Source organism: Vicugna pacos, chromosome X (genome assembly GCF_048564905.1).
Source record: "Vicugna pacos chromosome X, VicPac4, whole genome shotgun sequence".
NCBI classification, from domain to species: Eukaryota; Metazoa; Chordata; class Mammalia; order Artiodactyla; family Camelidae; genus Vicugna; species Vicugna pacos.
The window spans coordinates 108,327,758-108,348,959 of NC_133023.1; the positions used below are offsets into that span (position 1 = coordinate 108,327,758).

At 32.9% G+C, this 21,202-nt stretch overlaps 1 protein-coding gene across 1 annotated transcript in view; it reads right to left on the reverse strand.

Moving 5' to 3' along the window:
- The window catches only part of HTR2C (5-hydroxytryptamine receptor 2C), a 212,637-nt gene that overhangs the window by 35,283 nt on the left and 156,152 nt on the right, over positions 1 to 21,202 (reverse strand). Inside the window, exon 5 of the mRNA XM_006217417.4 lies at positions 760 to 960. Coding sequence (XP_006217479.1) covers positions 760 to 960 — 201 coding nt within the window. The remainder of the gene's footprint in view (positions 1 to 759; positions 961 to 21,202) is intronic.

The window sequence follows — 21,202 nt, forward strand, 5'->3', positions numbered from 1 at the left end:
AATTATTCAATGAGACACTAAATGTAAGTTCTAACTAGAAGAGAGAGAGGAAAAAAAGGAAAAATGAATTGTAAAAGGCCTGATATTATAATTAGTTCAATTTTTTACTTTAAATTAGCATTATTAAGGCATGAATATCTTAAATATAAGCAATAAGATGATCACTTCTCTCCTTTCAATCCTTCCCAAATCTTAAAGAAACAAATTTTTTTTTTGTATAACCAGAATACAAGAAGATAGTTAAAAACAGAGGTGAAATAGTATATTTTAGGTTGATTAACAGCATAAATTTAGACATCTTTACTTTGTAAAGATTTGTATGGCACTATTAATTTTTCCATTGAAGAAGACATAGAATTAGAATTAAAAAGATTAATATTCTGGAATAGATTGATATTTTCTAAGATTTAAATATTATTGTTTAAAAAGTTAGATATCAACATATATCTTTGTCATCTTCAAATTGTTTTAAATATCTCAAAGGTTATGTCTGTGTTGCAGAATTCATTGGCATTTTGATGCATAAAATAATTTAGCAGCATAAATGGAAACTTTACATTTGCATATTTATATACATTACGTTTCTTTCATTATTGTTAACCTAAATATCAGATAAATAGGTTAAGAATAATTATTAACTAGAAGAATCCCGATTAAACGCAAATGTTACCAGTCGACGTCTGTACGTTGTTCACAGTACATAATCCGAAAGTATTGAGCATAGCCGCTGCAATTCTAATGGCCAAGAAAGTTAATTACCTAAAGAAATTGCCCAAACAATAGCAATCTTCATGATGGCCTTAGTCCGTGAATTGAAACGGCTATGCTCAATAGGATTACGTATTGCTACATACCGATCCAGCGAGATAGCGCAGAGGTGCATGATGGACGCTGTAGAAAATAAAACATCTAAAGAAATCCAGACGGGGCACAAATATCTAGGTAGTGGCCAGACATAATCTGAAAGAGAACAGAAAGAAGACAAGAGCATGTTATGCAAATTATACCAACTAGTTTTAAATTTAATTTACTTATTTGTTCGTCTCATAATCCAAGCTTTTTAAAGAAAGTGAAATTTGGTAAACATTGTTTTCCATAGTAATGATGACAGTGATGTATTCAGTGTTACATATATTACATTTTATTGAAGTAAAATTTACATATCATAAAATTAATCACTTTAAAGGGTACAATCCAGAGGCATTTAGTACATTCACAGTATTATGAAATCACCTCTTTCTAGTTCCAAAACATTTCCTCATTGCAAAAGGAAATTGCTACATATTAAGCAGTCACTCTCCATGTCCCCCCATCCTCCCACCCCCCCAACTCCATCCCCCAGCCCCCGGCCCCAGACAATTTCTAATCTGCTTTTTGTCTCGATGAATTTAGCTAATCTGGATATTTCACATAAGTGGAATTGTCCAATAAGTATGTCTGGCTTCTTTCACTTAGCATAGCATTTTGACGTTCATCTATTTTGTAGCTTCTATCAGTACTTCATTTTTTTTTTATGACTGATGCTCTTATAAGTTGAGATTTTTTTTTGATGCTCTTGTAAATGGAGTCGTTTTCTTAATTTCCTTTATGGATTGCTCATTACTCATGTATAGAACTGTAATTAATTTTCATGTATTAATCTTATATCCTGCAACTTTGCTGAATTCATTTATTAGATCTATTTGTTTTTCTGTGTGTGTAAGTTCTTTAGGATATTCCATATGTAAGATCATGTTATCTGTGAAGAGAGGTAATTTTATTTTTTCTGTTCCAATTTTCTTCTGCTTTTTATTTTCTTTCTTGCTTAATTGCTTTAGATAAAATTTCCAGTGCAATGTTGAATGGAAGTAGTAAAAGTAGACATCCTATCTTCTTCCTGATCTTGAAGAAAAATCTTTCATTATCGAGTAGCCCAATATTTAAGTGTCCTTTCTTCCCTCTTTTTCCTTCTCTTCTCCTTCTGGCACTCCCATTATGCATGTGTTAATAAACTTGAGAGTATCTCATGTATCTCTCAGGTGTGTTCATTTTTCTTCATGTTTTTCTCTTTCTGCTCCTCATACTAGATAATCTCAAATGACCTATCTTCAAGTTCTCTAATTATTCCTTCTTTCTCCTCGATTCTGCAGTGGAATAGTCTAGCAAATTTTTCATTTCAATTTTTGTAATTTTCAGCCTCCAAATTTCTATTTGATTTATTTTTATGATTTATATTCCTTTTTGCTATTCTTTATTTGTTGAGACTGTGTTCATCTGGTTTCTTTTCATCCTTTGTCCACAGTTTCCTTTGGCTATTTGAGCATATGTGAGAGAATTGATTTAAAGTCTTTGTCTAATAAGTCTAGTGTCTAAGCTTCCTCAGGATCATTTTCTATTACTTTATTTTTTTCCTGTGAATAGGCCATGTTTTCTAGTTTCTTTACATTCCTCTTACTTTTGATGATAATTAAATATTTTGAATATTATAATGTGGCAATTCAGGAAATTAGATTTTGCCCCTTTCTGGGGTTAGCTTTTACTACTTTTTGAGTTAATTTTGTTTGTTTCTTTACTGATTTTTCTAAACTACTTTTGTAAATTCTATTTTCTTTGTCCCATGTGGCCGCTGATACCAGTGTTCTCTCAGCTTAGTGGTATCTAGTGTTTTGATGGAGGTTTCTTAAACGTCTATAGGCAAGGGAAAAAAAATACTCCTTTAGTCTACAGATTGGCTCTGTTTGGGAGCCCTCCTTTAGTGATTAGTGAGGCTGTTTATAACTTGGTGTTAGCCTTCAATTTAGGCATGCACTGAGACTCAGAGGCTGAAGGTCAGCTCAAACACAGATAAAAATAATGTCTTTTCATGCTTTTTATAAGCAAGCCTTAAAAATAAAGGCTGATTTCCCAACATATCTACTTTCCCAGCCTCTTCCTTCCCAGATCATTCAGCCTGTCTCTTGCTTGTCTAGTTTGTTTTTCCTTGTCTTAGTCTGCTCAAGATCATCCTTACACTCTTAAATTTTTCTAGCAAACCCCACCCAGATCATCACTCCAGCTCTAGCGATGCTTTAGTCAGCCAAAACAAAGGTAAGTCCTTGTGCCTGTACTTCAGGGATTCACCAAATAAGTCTAAAATGATAAGCACAATTCTTTGAGAATGAGATCTATACTATTCCCTTCTGGCACTAACAACCTATACTAGGAGTACAGTCTGTCATACTATAATCAATTGCTGATCTGGAGGTGAGGATATGGTAGGCAGACACCTTAAAACTTTCTTACTGCAAAGCATCTGCTTCTTCCTTCACCAAGCCTTCCCTTATTTGTTTTAGATTTTTTGCCTAGTTTTCAGAGTTCTGTAAAAGTTGAGTGTGGACATTTGTTGCTCTTGTGGAAGAACAGAGCACTAGTGCTCTCTCTCACATAAATTATTTATTCCTTAATTTACCTTATGTTATTAATTTCCTTATGTGCTAAACATTTTGTTCGGTTCCAGAAGAAAGATTAGTAAATGGCAAAAACTCTGTTGTTCCTATGCTTCTAGCTACCAGCCGAATTCCTGCTTTCATTTTGATGATGATCTTTGGTGTGGCATTATGTCTGACTCTGGTTTGGTGTAAGGATTGACAGAATACTCTAACGAAGTTCTTTTTAATATTGGTGTTCTTAATAAAAGAGTTGAGATCCAAATGGTATTCCTTACTGCAAAGTTTTCACATTGGAGACTCATTACAGGTGCAAAGTTTCTGTCATGACATTGGCATCCAAGATCTAGCAACTGAATGCAAAAAGTAACCCTTTTTAATCTGCTCTTTGCTGAATTGTTTTATGATGTGTTGTATACTAGTCTGTTGGAGTGGTTAGTGAGAACTATTTTAGATACTGGGCTCTGCTCCTATGTAACCTTGGTAGGTATTACTACTTTATAGAATAACCAATGTAGAATACTATTTTCTTGGAGAAGTTAGAGAAAACAAGTAGATATATGACTGTGGAAATATTTGGGACGATGATCAGCACCCTTCCTTTTAATAGTTTTGATTTTTTTAGGAAAAAGCTGAAGGATACGTGAATATTTAGACTGATGAACTGGGGCTTCACGATCTAAAAGGCTTTCTTGATAATGAGGCAGTACTGATCAAAACACGCTACTTTTAAGGTGAACATTATTGCCAATCAGTAAGAGATCTTGTACAATTTATTATTCTTTCATTTTTGGGTCCTATCCCTTCAGTAACACTCTTGTTTTGGTTGCCTGGATCCTCAACATTTATCAGGATATAATGTATCCTTAGATGTCTATCCCAAGGCAGTCAAATTTTCATTTTTTCATTTTTATAGCTCATTCTGCTTTAATCTGTATTACTTATTCATGCACGTTTGGATGATGGCATTTTCTTAGACAAACAATTAGAATTTATATTTATACTGCTTGTTATTTATTGAATTTCATGGATCCATAAATATATGACTTTCACTAAATTTGAGGAATTTTCAGCCCTTTTCTTTTTTTTCAAATAGTTTTGGCTCCATTCTTCCTTTTTTACCCTCTGGATTTCCAGCTGGATGTGTGTTAGAATGTTTGATATTGTTTTCATAGATTCCTGAGAATGAATTCCTTTTCTTCTAAATATATTTTTCTCTCTGATCTTGATTTTGGATGATTTCTATTCATCTGTCTTCTAGTGCACTGGCTATTTTCTCTGTTATCTTCATTATACTGTTTAATTTATCCAGATAGTTTTTAAAATTTCATGTATTGTTTTCAGCTCTCAAATTTCCATTCAGTTATTTTTGTTGTTTTTATTTATCTTCTGAGGTTTCCTATTTTCAATCATTTTGAGCATATTTTCCTTTATGTCACTGAAGATAAATATAATAGCAGCAATAAACTCTTTGTGAATTTCAATATCTGGGTGTTCTCTGTTGGGATAGGTCTCTGTTGAAAGGTTTGTGTGTGTGTGTGTGTGTGTGTGTGCACGCACACATGTATGTGAATGGATTATGTCTTTCTGTTTCTTCTTATACTGAGAAATTTTACATTATAACCTAAATATTGTGAATGTTATATTGTTGAAATGTTGGGTTCTGTAATATTTCTCTGAAGAGTGTCGGTGTTTTTGTTTTTCCTGGTCATTAGCTTGTTTGGACTCAAACTACAATCTCTGTCTCTTGGGCTACCCCTCAAAAATCAATTCAGGACATTTATCTTTTCTTGGGTTGCTTGAAGTATGTCCTAGACATTCCGGGTTCAGCTAGAGATTTAAGCAGAGTTTATCATTCCTCAGAGAAGAATTTGTGATTCCTTCTAACTCTCCCATTTCCTAGATGCTCCCTCAACTTCCAGTTTTGAGATTTCCTCAAACTCTGTACTCAGTTTCTTTGGGCTATAAAAACTGCAGATTTTTTTTTTTTTTTGGAGGTTTAGCCACTTCACCTGGCAGATAGACTTCATCTTCCTCTTAGGATACAAGTCATGAAATTTGGAAACTCAACCAGTGTTACTCCCTTCTCCCAAGTCTTGAGACTCTCTGGAATCTTTCTGTTTTAGGTTTTTCTCCAGTACCTTCAGATAGTTGTTCTTGTATTCTGTTTAGAGTTAATAGTTTTTATCTGCAGGAAAGTCAGTTCAGCAGAAGCTTGCTTGGCAATACCAGAGGTGTAACTATCAACCACTAGAGTTCAAAGAGTGCAACAAAGAAATTAAAGACATGATTAAAAATTCTTTTCAACAAAAATGTTTATGATTGTTCATTTCTGTTCATTGTTTTCTTGTAATCTCCTCAGATTGGATCCACCATGGAAGTTGATTGTGTTGGGGTTTGGGGTATTCTTGACCTGTTTCACATGCTGAAATTACTTTTCCAGTTGTGTTTCAAATGTACAAGTCTCACTATGCCATTATGTGGTGAATTTTGTTGCCATAACCACTGGAATATAAGATTCATTGGGTCAGTAATTGTTATTTGTTTTATTTTTCTAGTATTTTATCCATAATGCTTAGATCAATGTGTGGCATGAAGTAGGCACTGATAAATATTTGTTAAATGTATAAAAGAATATTCCCCTTACCTCAACAGATCATAACCTCACCCATCCTAGACTCAGCTTCACCATATGCCAATACATATTCTCATTAAGGTACATATCCACTCTGCAAAGTCACTGCACTATCTGGTCAGTTCTCAGCAGTCATATGCTTAATAATAATAAAAATGGCAAAAGCTATTCTGCAGTACCTTTCATGTACCAAGCGCAGTGTAAAGCACTTCTTTTTTAGTTTTATTCCATACAAAACATTTTCTGCAATGTCACTTCTATTATGCTACAGTGTGAGGAAAATGCGTCTCAAAGTTTCAGACTTATTCAAGTCTACAGTGTGAGTAAAGAAATTTGTTCCAAACCTGACATTTTTTCTGAACACTAAGGTACCTCCTATCACCATACACTATTTCTTATTAAATAATAAATACAATTGCTTCTGCAATAGAGGACAATATTCCTTGTACAGGTTTTTCAAGAAGTCTACTTCTAAACATTCAAGACCACAAAATCCAAAGTCAATGAACAAGCACCTAAGTAAAAACTATCCCAAAGATAGCAATATCAGAATGAATGAGATCATTAATTTCTAGATTAACTTCATAATAATTCAAAATTCTCCAAATTTTGTAAGCTAAGTTTTCTCAAACTTGGCCGATCATAATTATCCACTGAGATTCCTATTAAAAATATTCTTTCCTGGGTTTCACCACAGATCTATTAATTAAAAATATTTAGGATTTCAGCGAAATTTTAATGTATTCATATTTTTATTTTAAAGAAGGCAAATGGATTTTTCAAGTTATCTGAGTGGAAATAAAATATATTTTCTTCAGATAAATTTATGTGATCAGGCACATTTCATACAGGAATTATATAAAAAGTTTAGTGGAAGTTGCACAGCAAAGAGGCCAAACAGCATAATTGCCATGAGGGAGGTCACTTAGTTGAATGGTATTAAATCTTATTTTCAGAGGCAAAAGTTGTATAGTGTTTCATAAGACATTTTCCTGCATTCAGTCATTCATTTATTCGTTCAAAGGTTACATAAGTCTTAGTAACTCCAAAAAACACAGGCATTCCCACTAATATTGCAATAATGACAAATACTGAATAAAAGACATTGTAAAATTTCAGTTCATTTGTGCAAATGAAAAATAAAAGGGCTTTATTTCTAAGAAATAACGGAGACAACCTTTGCCTGGCACAAAGTAGATACTCAATAAGTATTTGTTAAATGTGGAAAGGAATATCTTCACCCTGCAGATCATAACCCTATCACAGAGAAAAGAATAATTTTCCAGTATTCTGATAATATAATTAAGAGATGTGGAAATGTTGGATTGTGAAATAATCCAAAAGCTGGACTGGAAATAAGAAGTTATCACTGATGTCTTTGAGTTAAAATATCTGAAAAGATAAACAATAATAAAAAATTTAAGTTTCCCCAATTCATTTCATAAAATAATACACCATCAATATCAAAATCTACAAAATACTGAAAAAAATGATACTAGAGACAAATAGCATTCATTGATATAGGTACAAAATTACAAACAAAATATTAACAAATAGAATTCAGCAAAGCACAAAATAAATAATACATCAAGGGAAAACTAAAATTATTCCAGGAATGCAAGGGTAATTCAGCATTATAAAAAATCTGCCAATATAATCCCTTATATTAACATTTGCAAATTAGTTTTATGACATTTAATAGATTTTAAAGAATAACTTGATAAAATGCAGAAGCCATTTCTAACTAAAACTGTAATTAATTATATAAAGATAAAAGGAATCCCCTTAAATTTGATAACTTACAAAAAACAACAGCAAGTATAAACAGTAATGCATTAAATACATTTAAATTACATTAAATTAAAAAATTGGACAAGACAGAAATGTACAAAGACTTCAAAGCAGCTACTATAAAGATACTTAAGGAAGGAAAGGTGGACTTTCTTGAAATTTACAGAAAGAGGACTTCTCAAATAAGTAAAACTTATAAAAAGAACCAAATGAAGAGTTTAAAGCTGAAAAAAAAATCTGAAAAAAAAATCACTGACTGGGCTCAATTGAAGAATGGATATGACAGATGAAGAGTCATTAAAATTGAATGGAGATCAATAGAAACTATCCAAACTGAGTAAGAATGAGAAAAAACTTAAAAATGAAAAAATATTGTGGAGACCTATGGGACAATATGTGTATGTCTAACATTTGTGCCATCGGAATCTGAGGAGAGCAGAGGTTGACACAGAAAAAAAATATTTGAAGAAACAATAGTCTAAAATATCCCATAGTTGATGAAAAAAAAGTGACAGATTTAAGAAGTTCTGCAAAACCTAAACGGTTAAACTCAGGAAAAAGAAAATCATGCCTAGATACACATAATCTGGTGAAATCAAAAGAAAAAGAAAAAAATCTTGAAGCAGCTGAGAAAAATGACCCTTTCATCAAAGGCCAGAAAGTATAATCACAATCCAGAATTCTATATCCAAAGAAAATACCTTCAGAAAAATAAATGTGAAATAAAGAGATTTTCATATGAGGGGAAATTAAAAAACTGATTGCCAGGAGACTTACTCTAAAAATTTCTAAAGGATGTTCTTCAGAAAGAAATAAATTATACTAGAATAAAACATGTAAACTTCAGGAATGAGTGAGGAACAATAGAAATGATACACAATCTGAGAAAATATAATAGATTATTTTTTCTTTTCCTAAGTCTTTAAAATACATGTGACTGTCAAAACAAAAATTTTGACATTATCTGAGTTGGTTCTCAATGTACACAGATGTACTCTATATTACATTTAAAACAAAAGAGGGAAGGGGAAAGGGACATATATGGTTGTAAGGTTTTTATATTCACTTGAAGTGATAAAACAATTATAAGGAAATTGTGACAGACTAGGTATATATATTTTCATCTAAGAAGCAATCACTAAAAAAACTACAAAGAAATACATTAAAATTCAATAGGTCAATAAAAATGGAATACTAAAATAAAACACAGAAAACTCCAAATAATTCAAAAATAGGGGGAAAAAAGAATGAAAAAGAGAAGGGATAAATAGAAAACAAAATAATAGACATAATTCCAAAAAAATCAATAATTGCATTAAATGTAAATAGTATGAAATGTAATTTGTACAATTTAAAGAAATAGCCATGTTGGATTAAAAAGAAAAACAAAAATAAGCAAGAATCAATTATATAGTGTCCTACAAGTTTAAATATAATGTAAATAGATATGTAGTAAAAGAATGGAAAAAGATTAACTGTGCAAACACTAATCAAAAGAATGCTGGAGTTGCTATGTTAATATTAGACGAAGTAAATTTCAGATCAAAGGCTATTACTAAGGATAACATAGATAACATAGGCCATTTTATATATATATTTTATATATATATATTTTATATATATATATTTATATATATATTTATTTATATATATATTATATATATATTTTATATATATATATATTTTATATATATATATAAAATGATAAAGGTGTCAATTCCTCAAGAGACTATGACAATACTAAACATTTATGCACCTAATAAGAACTTCAAATTTCATGAAGCAAAAAAAGGGACAGAAAAGAAATAATTCAAAGGTATAATCATTACATACACACACACACACACACACACACACACATATATATATACACAATGGACTATTTCATCTTTAAAAGAATGAAATTATGATACATGCTACAACATGGAAACTTGAAGACATTAAGCTTAGTGAAATAAGCCAGACACAAAAGGATGATTCCACTTATATGAGGTTCCTAAAATAATGAAATTCACAGAGACAGAAAGTAGAATGGTGGTTACCAGGGGCTGGGGAACGGGACCACGAGGAGTTATTGTTTAATGGGTACAGAATTTCAGTTTGGAATGATAAATTCTAGGGATGGATAGTGGTGATGACTTCACAACTGTGCGAATATACTTAATGTTACTGAACTGTATACTTAAAAATGGTTAAAATGATAAATTTTATGTTATGTATATTTTACCAAAAAAAAAAAAAAAAGGAATTAGTTAGCACTTTTCCAACCTCCTTAGAAGCCTTTCCAAGTGCTCTGACCCAACTGCAAATCATTCTTTCCCTAAAATTAACCACGGTCCTGACATTCACAGAAACCAGTAATTTAACATTTCTTTATAGCTCTATCAATAAAGTGTGCATTCCCTAGGGGGAAAAGAAGTACAATTACAGTTACACTTTGAGAATTCAATATCTTTTCCTCAGTAATTGACATAACAAGTAGACAGAATATAATGAATGATATGAAAGAATTGAAGAGCTCTAGCATCAAACTACATCAAGTTGACATTTACGAAACACTCTACCCAACAATAGAAGTATACACATTCTTTTAAAGAGCTTATGGAAAATAGACTAGGAAACATCATATCCTGAGCCATAAATTAACTCTTAAGAAATTAAAATGATTGATATCATACAATGTATATTCTCTGTCCATGAGAGAATTAACCTAGAAACCAATCCCAAAAAGATACCTTGAAAAAGTCAAAGTATTTGGAAATTAAACAACACAGTTGTACACAATTCATGTTTCAAAAAGGAAGACAAATTAGAAAATAAGTTGAACTAAATGGAAATTAAAATAAAACATCAAAATTTGTGTGATGACATTAAAGCAGTACTCAGATGGAAATTTCTAATATTAATGCTTTATTTTAGAAAAGAAAAAAATCTCAAATCAAAATTCAGTGAAGTGAAATGTTGGTTATTTGAAAATATTGATAAAATTGATAAACTTGTAGGTAGATTGAGGGAGGAATAAAAGTAGAAGACATAAATTACAGTATCAGTGATGAACAGGGAATATCTCTACAGATTCCATAGACAGTTATAACGGTATTATAATTATAAACAACAGTTTGCCCATAAATTTGTGTGGGATTTTTGGGTCCTTAGACAATAAATCACAAATTTTCTGAACCATGCACTGAGGTCAGAATTCCAGTGGAGAGTCTGTGGTGCTGAGGAAAAAAAAAGAAGAAGAATAAGAAAAGATACAAGTGCTCTGAGTCCCCATATCTGAGTCAGCCTTTTCCTCAGCCTAACATTGGCCCACTTGCTAACCACTGAAGAGTGCCAAAGCCTGGATAGTTGACTGGAAACCCAGATTTGAATGCATAGCGAATAAACCCTTTTAAGAATGCCAAAGTCTTTTGCAATCGCTTGGTTAACATTGTCCCTAACTGAAAGTCAGTAGAAAACTCAATGGCATCCTAGGCTGTCACTCAAGGTGGTGCTATTGACAGAACTGATTGCCAGGAGTGTCTCCTATAGATTCCCATATACAGGTCCATAGTGAAATTTTTCAGCAGTCTATAGAGAAAACTGGGAAATTAAGTGTAACAGTATATTTTAAATAAAGCTATGTTTATTCCACTTAAATGATTTATTTTCATTCTGAGATTAGCCTCCCTGTAGAATCCAGAAGTAGAAGAGTCCAGCCCATAGGATTGGCTGGATTTTACTTTCCTATTTCATTCTCGTCCCCATGTTTTTGAGGGCTCAGCCCTGTTTTGATGTTCTTATCACATTGCCTTTGACAAAGTTCCCTGGATATGACTGGATACTGCATCTTACACCAATTGTATCTTTTAAATGCTTCTGGGGACATGCCACTTTCTCCCTTAGAATCACAACCACCCCCTTGTAACTTGATACTTCCCTGATACTAGATTGTGTTTCCACTCATTTGAACTTGATTTACAATTACCTGGTCTCTTCTGGGCTACTGCTGCCAAATCTCTTGCTTCTGAGTTAAGATATTTTTAAAAAAATTTACAGTTTTATGTTACCACTTAGACCTGAAATTCCAGGCTGCTTTTTAGGATGTAACGTTTGCCTTTCTCTGAAGTAGGAATTAAATTCTCTCTCCCTATAGCTACTCTGTTTCTGACCACCCTAAATAAATATGCCCAACTACTAAACTCCCCCTACTGTGGTGTAGTGCTCAGAGTAGGAGGTGCGATGCTGGAGGCATCTCTGCAGGTCCTTTATCTGGCTAATATGGTTCAGTAATTCCCTACTGGTCCTGAGCTTAAGATCTACTTACACACTCACTTTCTCTTATGAGCCAAAGTCATATCACTTAGTACTCTATCTTCTTTTTTTTTTTCTCTGTGATTTATCATAACATTTTGTGTATATTTCCCTGTGCTATACAGTGTAATCTTGTTTATCTATTCTACATTCTATCTTCTAATAAATACATTCGTCAGAATGCCTTTCTAGCATCTGTACTTCTTTGACACATAGATTTTATGGTTCTTCAGTGAGGCAGAGTGGTGTTTCTGATGATGTGGACGGTCTGGTATATGTCTCGACGATGTGGGCAGGGAGATGGGACATCCTACATATGCAACCAGCCGGTCCCCTCTTAGTATAAAATAGGGATTTCCTGGCAGCACTACGCAGGATGTTCAACCTCCCCGCCCATGTGAAGGTTAACTGCTGCATCGTGAAGTTCCAGTTTCTGTCGAAGGACCTGCTGTCGCTTGATGTGTTTCTGTGTGAACCATTTCATGAAGGCCATTTCCAAGCTGGTCTTCTGTTCCCCACAAACTGGCTGTGATTACTAATAGCCTAGATCTAGAAGCCTGGCAACTAATAACCCACATCTTACTCAAATTTAAACCTCATATCTCTAACAGTATAATTTCCCATCAACTTAAATAAAAAGAGAAAATTCTCTTGACACTGATGCCAAAATGTATCATGGGTTACAAACACTCTCCAGTTCCACTCCCAATTTTGTCAACCCTTACTAAATAATATAAACCTCTAAATTATATAAATTTCTCTAAATAATATAAACATAGACTTCTTATATTACAGTAGAGGCAATTCTATTGCTAGAACCTTAGATGGGCTGCATACACTTATCCCAGTTATCCCAGGTCATCCCAGTTGAAATTAACTATCTTGTATGTATCACAAGTTATTTGCCAAAAACATAGATCTAGAAACATCATCCTGAGACTCGTTGCTCTGTGGCTATGCAATCTGACCACCACATTCCGAAGTAAATAAAGAAACAGCTAGAGACAGATTCTGTCAGCCTCATTCCTTCAGCTGAACAAATTTTGTATTATATACTTGCATATCTCAAGTGTCTCAGCTCTGAGACCTTTTCTACTTGTAAACATTGGTGAACTTGTAGTTCCACCAGGACCTGAGACTTGAGAGGTTCCATATGATGCATAATATCTTTTGAAAAACATCCTGGATTTGCTCCCTTGAGATAGTCCCACAACCCATCTACCCTGGAGCTTCCCATTGTGATTTGCCTTTCAAACTGACCTCAAGTCTTTCCCTAGGGGAATATGGGAAAGATTTCTATTTCTCTGTTGGTATTTTCTTCAGAAAATGGGAAGACTCAATAATTTTATGCATCTTGGGTGGGAAAGAGAGAAGGACAAGGAAGAAATCATGAGTATCTTCCTGATGCTCTCTGCCTAACTGCAGATTAAATTTTGCTAACTCTCCTAGCTACTTGAATGATAAGTGCCATGACCACCCCATCATTCTATAACTTACTAAGGCCAAAGTCAAATGTAAAATGTTCTTTTGAATAATGCTTTTTAATAATAATCCTTTAAATCTCTAATACCATATTCATAACCTAAAATGCACATTTTTATTAAAGATTAGTATTCCAAGTAATGCATAACTTATCCCTGGCCAAGTCATTTATCATTGGAAATTTTCAGATCAATGTTTCTAACTTCTTTGGTGGCTACTGATTAATTTACTCTTTGGTGGCATACATTCTCTACAATATATTTAAGCTAAGTATATAGGACAGAACCTATAAAATCAATTTACTTTTATTTTAAATGTATATATTAATGTTTAGTAAAAAGTCTAGTCAGGTCTAAATTAATAGCTCTTGATACTAGTTTCAACAATATGTTTAAGCAGATTTCTTAAAGCATCAAGTAGCAATCATGATTTTGGAATACGCAAAGTAGCTCCGTCTAAGTAACTTCATCCACAGCCTTAATTAGATCACTTAGTAACTGCTATTTGTGAACTTGTAATCCATAGTCACATCTGCTTTCTCTAATTAATGATCCTCTTGAGTACTAGCCATAATTACCCAAGGCTTGGAAATACATCTCAGAGTGAACTCCAGGTTTTTAACCTTGAATGCCCCCAAGACATCCCTTCTCTTATATCATAGATTGAAACCAATGCTTATTCACTGCTTTTTATATGTCCGATTTTCAAACACCTCCATATCCTAAGTCTTACTAAGGCTTTTTTTTTTTTTATCTATTCTCTATTCAAACAGTTCACTCTACAGAATGAGACTAGATTAAAGGTTACTGTGAAATTTTAATTAACAGAACCTCCTTCTAAAGCTTCTTAAAGAGACCAGGAAGCATTATTGATATATAATTTCATATATAAAAACAAACTATATTATATACATATACTATATATATATTATTTATAAACTTGTGGTTTACAATTAAATTATTGCCATTTAAAAATATTTCCCTAAAGCTTTCACAAATTTGCTTCAAAAAAACCACAAAACCAGTGACAACGTGTTTTAGGAGCCAAGTATTGAGGTAACTACCACATTGTATAATAGAAATGTCCTTTTCAGAGTAATACATTACTCAAATTGTTAGTATGAATTGTTAGTATGGTAGAAATATACTGAAATGAATTTTAGGAGAGCTGGTATATTTTATTAATTTATGGGTTTATTCTCTTACTTGTTCCAAAATAAGTTTAAGATATTCTAACTATGTGGCATTGATTTATGTACTGAATAAATATTAAGTTCTTAATATATACTAGGTAGAGAGAGAGAATGATTTAGAAGGCAAACATTATACTTGTTCTCATAATTTTATAGTATAGTGAGAAATATAATACAATAGAAAACTAATTAAATAAATAAATTGGACAAAAGAAAAGCACACATGGAGTAGAAGGGCATTTTTTTCACGTGCAACAATTACGAGAGAGAAGAAAGTCAAATGAAAAACAAAACAAAACCAAAAAAGCAAACAAACAAACAAAAACCTGGGATTTTTGAACTGTATCTTAGGCTGGAAAATGGCAAACGTTTTCTGTAAAGGGCTAAATAATATGTTTTTTGGTCTTTGCAACTACTCAACTCTACTGTTCTTGGGTTAAAAGCAAGATCCTTAAAAGAATAGGTGTGACTGATTCCAAGAAAACTTTACTTATCAATACCAGTAGCCAGCAGGATTTGGCACATAGACCGTAGCTAGCCAACTCCTGATCTCAAGGGCTAGGAAGGGGGAGATGTGGTTGAGGACTGGTGGAGATGATTCAGCATGATCTTCCATGCTGTTGCTTGGCATTAACAGGAATAGAGCTAATTCTTTATATATTAGGGTCAGGTTGGAAACTGAAAAAATAATTTAGGCACATAAAAAGATTCTGCTTTAGCTGCATAAAATAACATGTTAGTAGGGATAGTCATTAGATTTCTTGAAGGACATTAGTATTCAAAAGAGAAAGGAATTTAAACCGCTTTTTATCCAAGCCACTAAGAAAATCTCATGGTGAGTTTGAACATATGGAGTTTCATTTCATCATGTACTGAAATCTATATTCAATAAGAATCAAAGGTCTGTGATTCAAAAAATGCAAGAAATTCACACACATGTGTCCTTCACTTTACACAAAGCTCTTGATCAGGATGAGGAAGTTTCCTCCTATTTCTAGTTTGTTGTTTTTATCACAAGAAACAGTTGGATTTTGTCAAATGCTTTTCTTGAGTCTATTAAGGTAATCAGGTAGTTTTTTCCTCCTTTATTCTATTAATAAGGGGCATTTATATAGCTTGATTTTCATATGTTGAACCAACTTTGCATTTCTGGGATAAGACCTATTTTCTTGGCGTCCAACCTTCACTGGATTCAGTTTACTAGTATTTTGTTGAGGATATTTGTATCTATATTCATATGGAACAGTGATTTATAGGTTTTTCCCTTCTGCTATCTTTGTGGTTTTGGTATCATGATAATATCAGTCTCATAAAAAAGTTGGGAAGAATTCCTCTCTTTTTTTATTTTTTGAAAAAGCTTTTAAGAATTAGTGTTAATTCTTCCAGCCTTTAGATAATTTCTAGAGCCTTGAATTAGTTGATTCTGACAATTTTGTAAAATTCCTTGTTGCTTTTAAGGAAGAGAAAATTTTAAAAGTCCACCATTTTTGTGTTACAAATACATCTTAAAATTTTATAATCTCACAGGGTTTAGAAATTGCAGAAAATTTTGTACATGGAGACCATATTACTAATATAAAGAACAGAAATGGTGATTTTGAATAAAAATATGAATGAGAACATGGAAACATCATATTCGTATTCATTTCTCAGTGTCTATCTAAGTGATACATTGTACACTGTTCTTCTAAATAAGCCTATAGGCATATTTTATAATACAGTATTTTAACATTTACTGTCTCAAATACTTTGTCAGTTATTTCTTTATCTTATAATTTTGCTTATGTTTAATTTTTGCTGTAGTTTTGTCTCAATCTACTTTACATTAAAAAAGTTGCCAGAGTCAGAAATTTTATGTTTATATGTAGCCAAACCTTTCAGTCTTCTCATTTGTGTTATCATCATTGTTTCTTCATCTTAGATGCTAGATATTCAATAGTTGGGTAAATGCCTTTTTCAATTTCTTCTGGTTTTTCCTTGGATAGGTTTTAAATAGTCAACTTTTTAATCCTTCTAGACTTTATTTTTGTGTGTGCAGTGAGGTGAAAATCTAGATTTATCTAACATGTTTTCTGGTATCATTGATTTTGATGTCTCACTTATCATAAATAGTATAACCTACTGCTGCCCTTTTAAATTCTTTTTAATATTTTTATATGTTTAATCCTACATCCACACATTATTATTATATTGACTGTTGACTTAGAACATATTAAGAAATGGTTTTTCTATTTCCATCTTTGAAAAGTGTTTATTAGGAATATGCATTGAAGTTTATTAAATGATTTTCAGCCTCTACTAGGAGGTTGTTTATTGTGTTTAACCTACAGTGATACTATATTTATGCATTTTATAATATATTTTAAATTCCTTAAATTCTTTAGATAAAAAGAAACTAACATTAATTAGGTATATTTTTTCCAAGAAATTTTACATAGATTATGTCATTTATGTCTCACAATAGCCTTATAAAGTAGTTATAGATCAAAGTAAAAAAACCTTGAGGTTTGTTGATGGTAATACTCAAAGTGATGCAGTTGATAATTTGGATTTGAATATCTATATCAAAAGCTGTGGTTCCACCCTGTTAATTGAATTTGCACTGTATTCCATTAAGAATGTTTCTATATTAATAACTAGGAATTCTCTGTATAATGGAGAGACAAAGATGCAAACAAAAATTTCAAAATTTAAGTTAAGTGCCTTTTACAGAGGTTGTGCACATGATATTCTGGAAATAGTGTAATATGCTTAACTCTCCAGGTTTATGATATAGGCTTCCCAGAGAAGGCTGGAAAGGGAAGAAAGTGAAGTTTGGAGGAAGTAAAAGAGTTGGACAAAAAGTCAAGGAGATCAGTGATGATGTCACAGAACATAATATTTGTGAATGAGGGAATTAAAGAGCCGGGAGTAAGAACTTTATATTGAGATGTAGGAAGTTGATTACAGTGTAGACTAGTTTATAATTTTTGACACATTATAAGAGTAGCCATAAAAATCATGTGGCTCTGTGAATTACCAAGAAGACTGTGCTTTAAAAATATTCCTACATTATTTGGTGTATACACCAATTATATAGTATCTTCTACTTTCTTTATTGCCAATTTTTTAAGGTTAACACAGATTTTCTAGTCTTCGAGCTTCCCTTGTCATATCAGGAAAGGAAAGACTGAGAGTGAGTTAAGATTTCCTTAGACCACTTCCCCATCCTAACCGAGGAGATAGAACTTAGGTTCAACTTGTGAAAGGACCAATGCCAGGAATGAGTGAGACATGCCCTGAGGACCTCCATGTTTGCTGTACATGCTGAACTTTTGCCAAACACTCTAAAATAAAACTGCTGAATAGTTTGCTGATTTGCCAAAAAGAAAGAAGAATGCTGAGGACTGAACTTTTTCTGAACTAGAGAAAACATACCTTTCCCTAGTAACGGGTGAGATATGCTGAATAACCCAATTGTACTTACAGAACAAATTTATCCTCCAGTCCAAATTCTTGGGAAACAGCTTGTATCAGCTTGCATGAACTTCTCCCTTTTCCCCATAAAACCCCCTACCCATTTTCCTCTGATGGGACGCTTTTCTGGGTTCCTCTGGAATCTGTGATCCTAGACTTGCAATTCTAAGACCCCAAGTAAACTGCCTTTTTGCCTTTTTATAGTTTGTGGTCCTTTTGGTTGCCGAACTTTAGTATTGTTTCTCATTCTACTCACGTCATTGTAGTCTTTATAAACATTTAAAAGTTCTATTATGCATCCAATGCTCCTAATTAGTTTCTTGTAGGGCTTTAGATTTCTTTTTTATTTGATTCTACAGGACTTGTATGAAATGCTAAGAGTAGTCTTCAGCAGTTTTACATATTCTGCTAATTTAAGGTACTTTAAGGTAAAAGGTATTCTTTTGGTTTTAGCTTGGGGTTGAGGAAATGTATCAAGGAGTAAGGTGAGTCTAATTGCCTGAAGTAGAAAATCTTTTTCAAGTCATCATCCAAATATCTCTTTAGCCCTTCTAAACATAACAAATTGATTTTGAAAGAAAATAGAAAATTTATGATCAAACAGCCCCAAATAGGGCAGTGCTATCAAGTAGAAGTAGATAAAAAATGAAAGACTCACTAGGTTTTTGGCGGGGGGGGGGGGTCGGATTGGTTCCAGGACGTTGGGCAGATGCTCAAGTCCCTTACATGAAATGGTGTAGTAATGGCATATAATCCTCCCATATACTTAAATCATCTCTAGATTACTTACAATACCTACTACAACATAAATGCTCTGTAAAAAAATTATAAACACAATGTAGATGCTAAGTAACTAGTTACTGTTGTGTGGCAAATTCCAGTTTTGCTTTTTGGAATTTTCTGGAATTTTTAAACAAATATTTTTGGTCCATGGTTGGTTGAATCCATGGAGGAAAACCCTGCAGATACAAAGGGGCTGACTGTATTCTCTGAAAAACCTGCCAAAGATAAGTAAAACTCTATTTTAGTTATGGAAAGAACTATTTACAAAATAGAGTACTATTTATTATACAATTTTCTTTGTGGAACTTGATGAACACAGGATTTCTTTCAGCCAATAATTTGAACAATGTATGGCTCTAGTTTGGATGAGTTGAAATTATGTTTTTTTTTTTATTATACTGTCATGGTATTAATACTGCATAACACTGTAGATGTTTATTACCTAATAAAGCTGTATATTCTTAGTAGTACTTAAGTCACATTTTAATTGTCTGCTAATTAATCATATAAAATGATCTGTTGTCCTACAAATTTTTAACACTGACTAGGTACTCACTAGGTATAGTTTCAGGTTCCATGATTTCACAGGAAAGTCACCAAGCTTATTACAAGCGTTAGAAAAATAAATCTATAGGATTTCATTAAATAGTTAATTTTGCTTAGCTTTCAGAGAAATATTATTAATTAATTAATTATGGTTAACAAATATTCTTGTACAGATATTTCCTTATCCCATCAAGTATAAAACTTGAGTGAAGAGGTCAGACCTAAGTCATGAAGAATTAGGTTTCTCTGAGATCTAATAGCTTTCAACTTCAATCCTATCTCTAACCATTTCCCCCCTTTCATTCTCTTATACCTTTCTACATTTTGACTCTTTTCAGAATGACATCTGTAATTCAAACACCCCTTCGTCAGATCTCTTTCCTGGTGCACTAGACGAACTCCTACACATCATTAAAGACCCAGCTGAGACAGTACTTCATTTGGGAAGCCCATTCTAAAACTACACACACAGAGTTAATTACTCCTTTCTATATCTTCCCTTGGTACCCTGAACATATCTGTGCCTTAGTATCTATATGTTACTGTATTTTTCTTTTTATTTCTTTTGGTATATTGTAAACTTCTTGAGGTGACAGCCTGCTTTAGTAACTCTGTAATGTTTCACATGGCTCAGTTAATAGCATAGATGTCAGTCTTTACATGTTAAATGGCGTCACAATTCCCCTGACTATTGACATAATCAGCCCCACCCAAAATCTGGACCAATCAGAGACAGACCTAGTAGTATAAGAGGGGCTCCTAATAACCAGCTCTTGCCCTCAGTGGCCAGGCTGCTTAGCAGCTGGTCTCACTGCATGGGTTCTTGGTACCTAAGTTTCCCAGCATTCTTGCTACAGAAGAAGATCCCTGGCAGCCTAGAGACATAACTTATCATTCTAGAATGGCACAACTTGTCTGGAAGCAGAAGATCTACTTTTGGTTTTCCACATCTTATCTCACGTCCAGATCCCTCTGCATTAAAATCTCCTGTGCTGCATCTTCTCTTAAGACTGAATATCAAGACCATCGAAAACATCTGAAGTTATATCACAACCAGCAAAAAAGCCTCCTCGAACTGTTTAGATACTTCACGTATGAACTGTAATTTAGACTTGTGACTTGTAAATTTGGATTCCATCTGCTGAACCAGTCTTCAGGATGGGGATAGCATTTTCCACTCCGCTAGTTTATCCTACCCTGGAAGAAATTTATGAAGGTGTTAATGGGCCTCCTCCACCAGTTCGTCTTCAAGAGCTTCCAAATCCTTGTTTCTTAAGTCTGTTTCTGACATTATTTAATCATCGAGGGTGTAGTTTTAAATGTTGGTATGCCTTAATAAAGGAGATTGTGAAATATATTTTGGATGTATATGACAGTTTTTGGGTAGATTTTCATCTGCAGGGTGGCATGACTATTTTTATGAGCACAAAGAATTTAATTAGATGAAACTGTAAAGACCTTTTCGACTTCACAAGTCTATAGTATATTTAAAAATTAATCATAAACTTAAATATCAAAGGTAAAAAAGCATATTCAAATTCTTATACTATTTGATATTTTTTACTTTTATTGAACAAAATATCCACTATTGACCACAATAATTCAATTTACAAACTG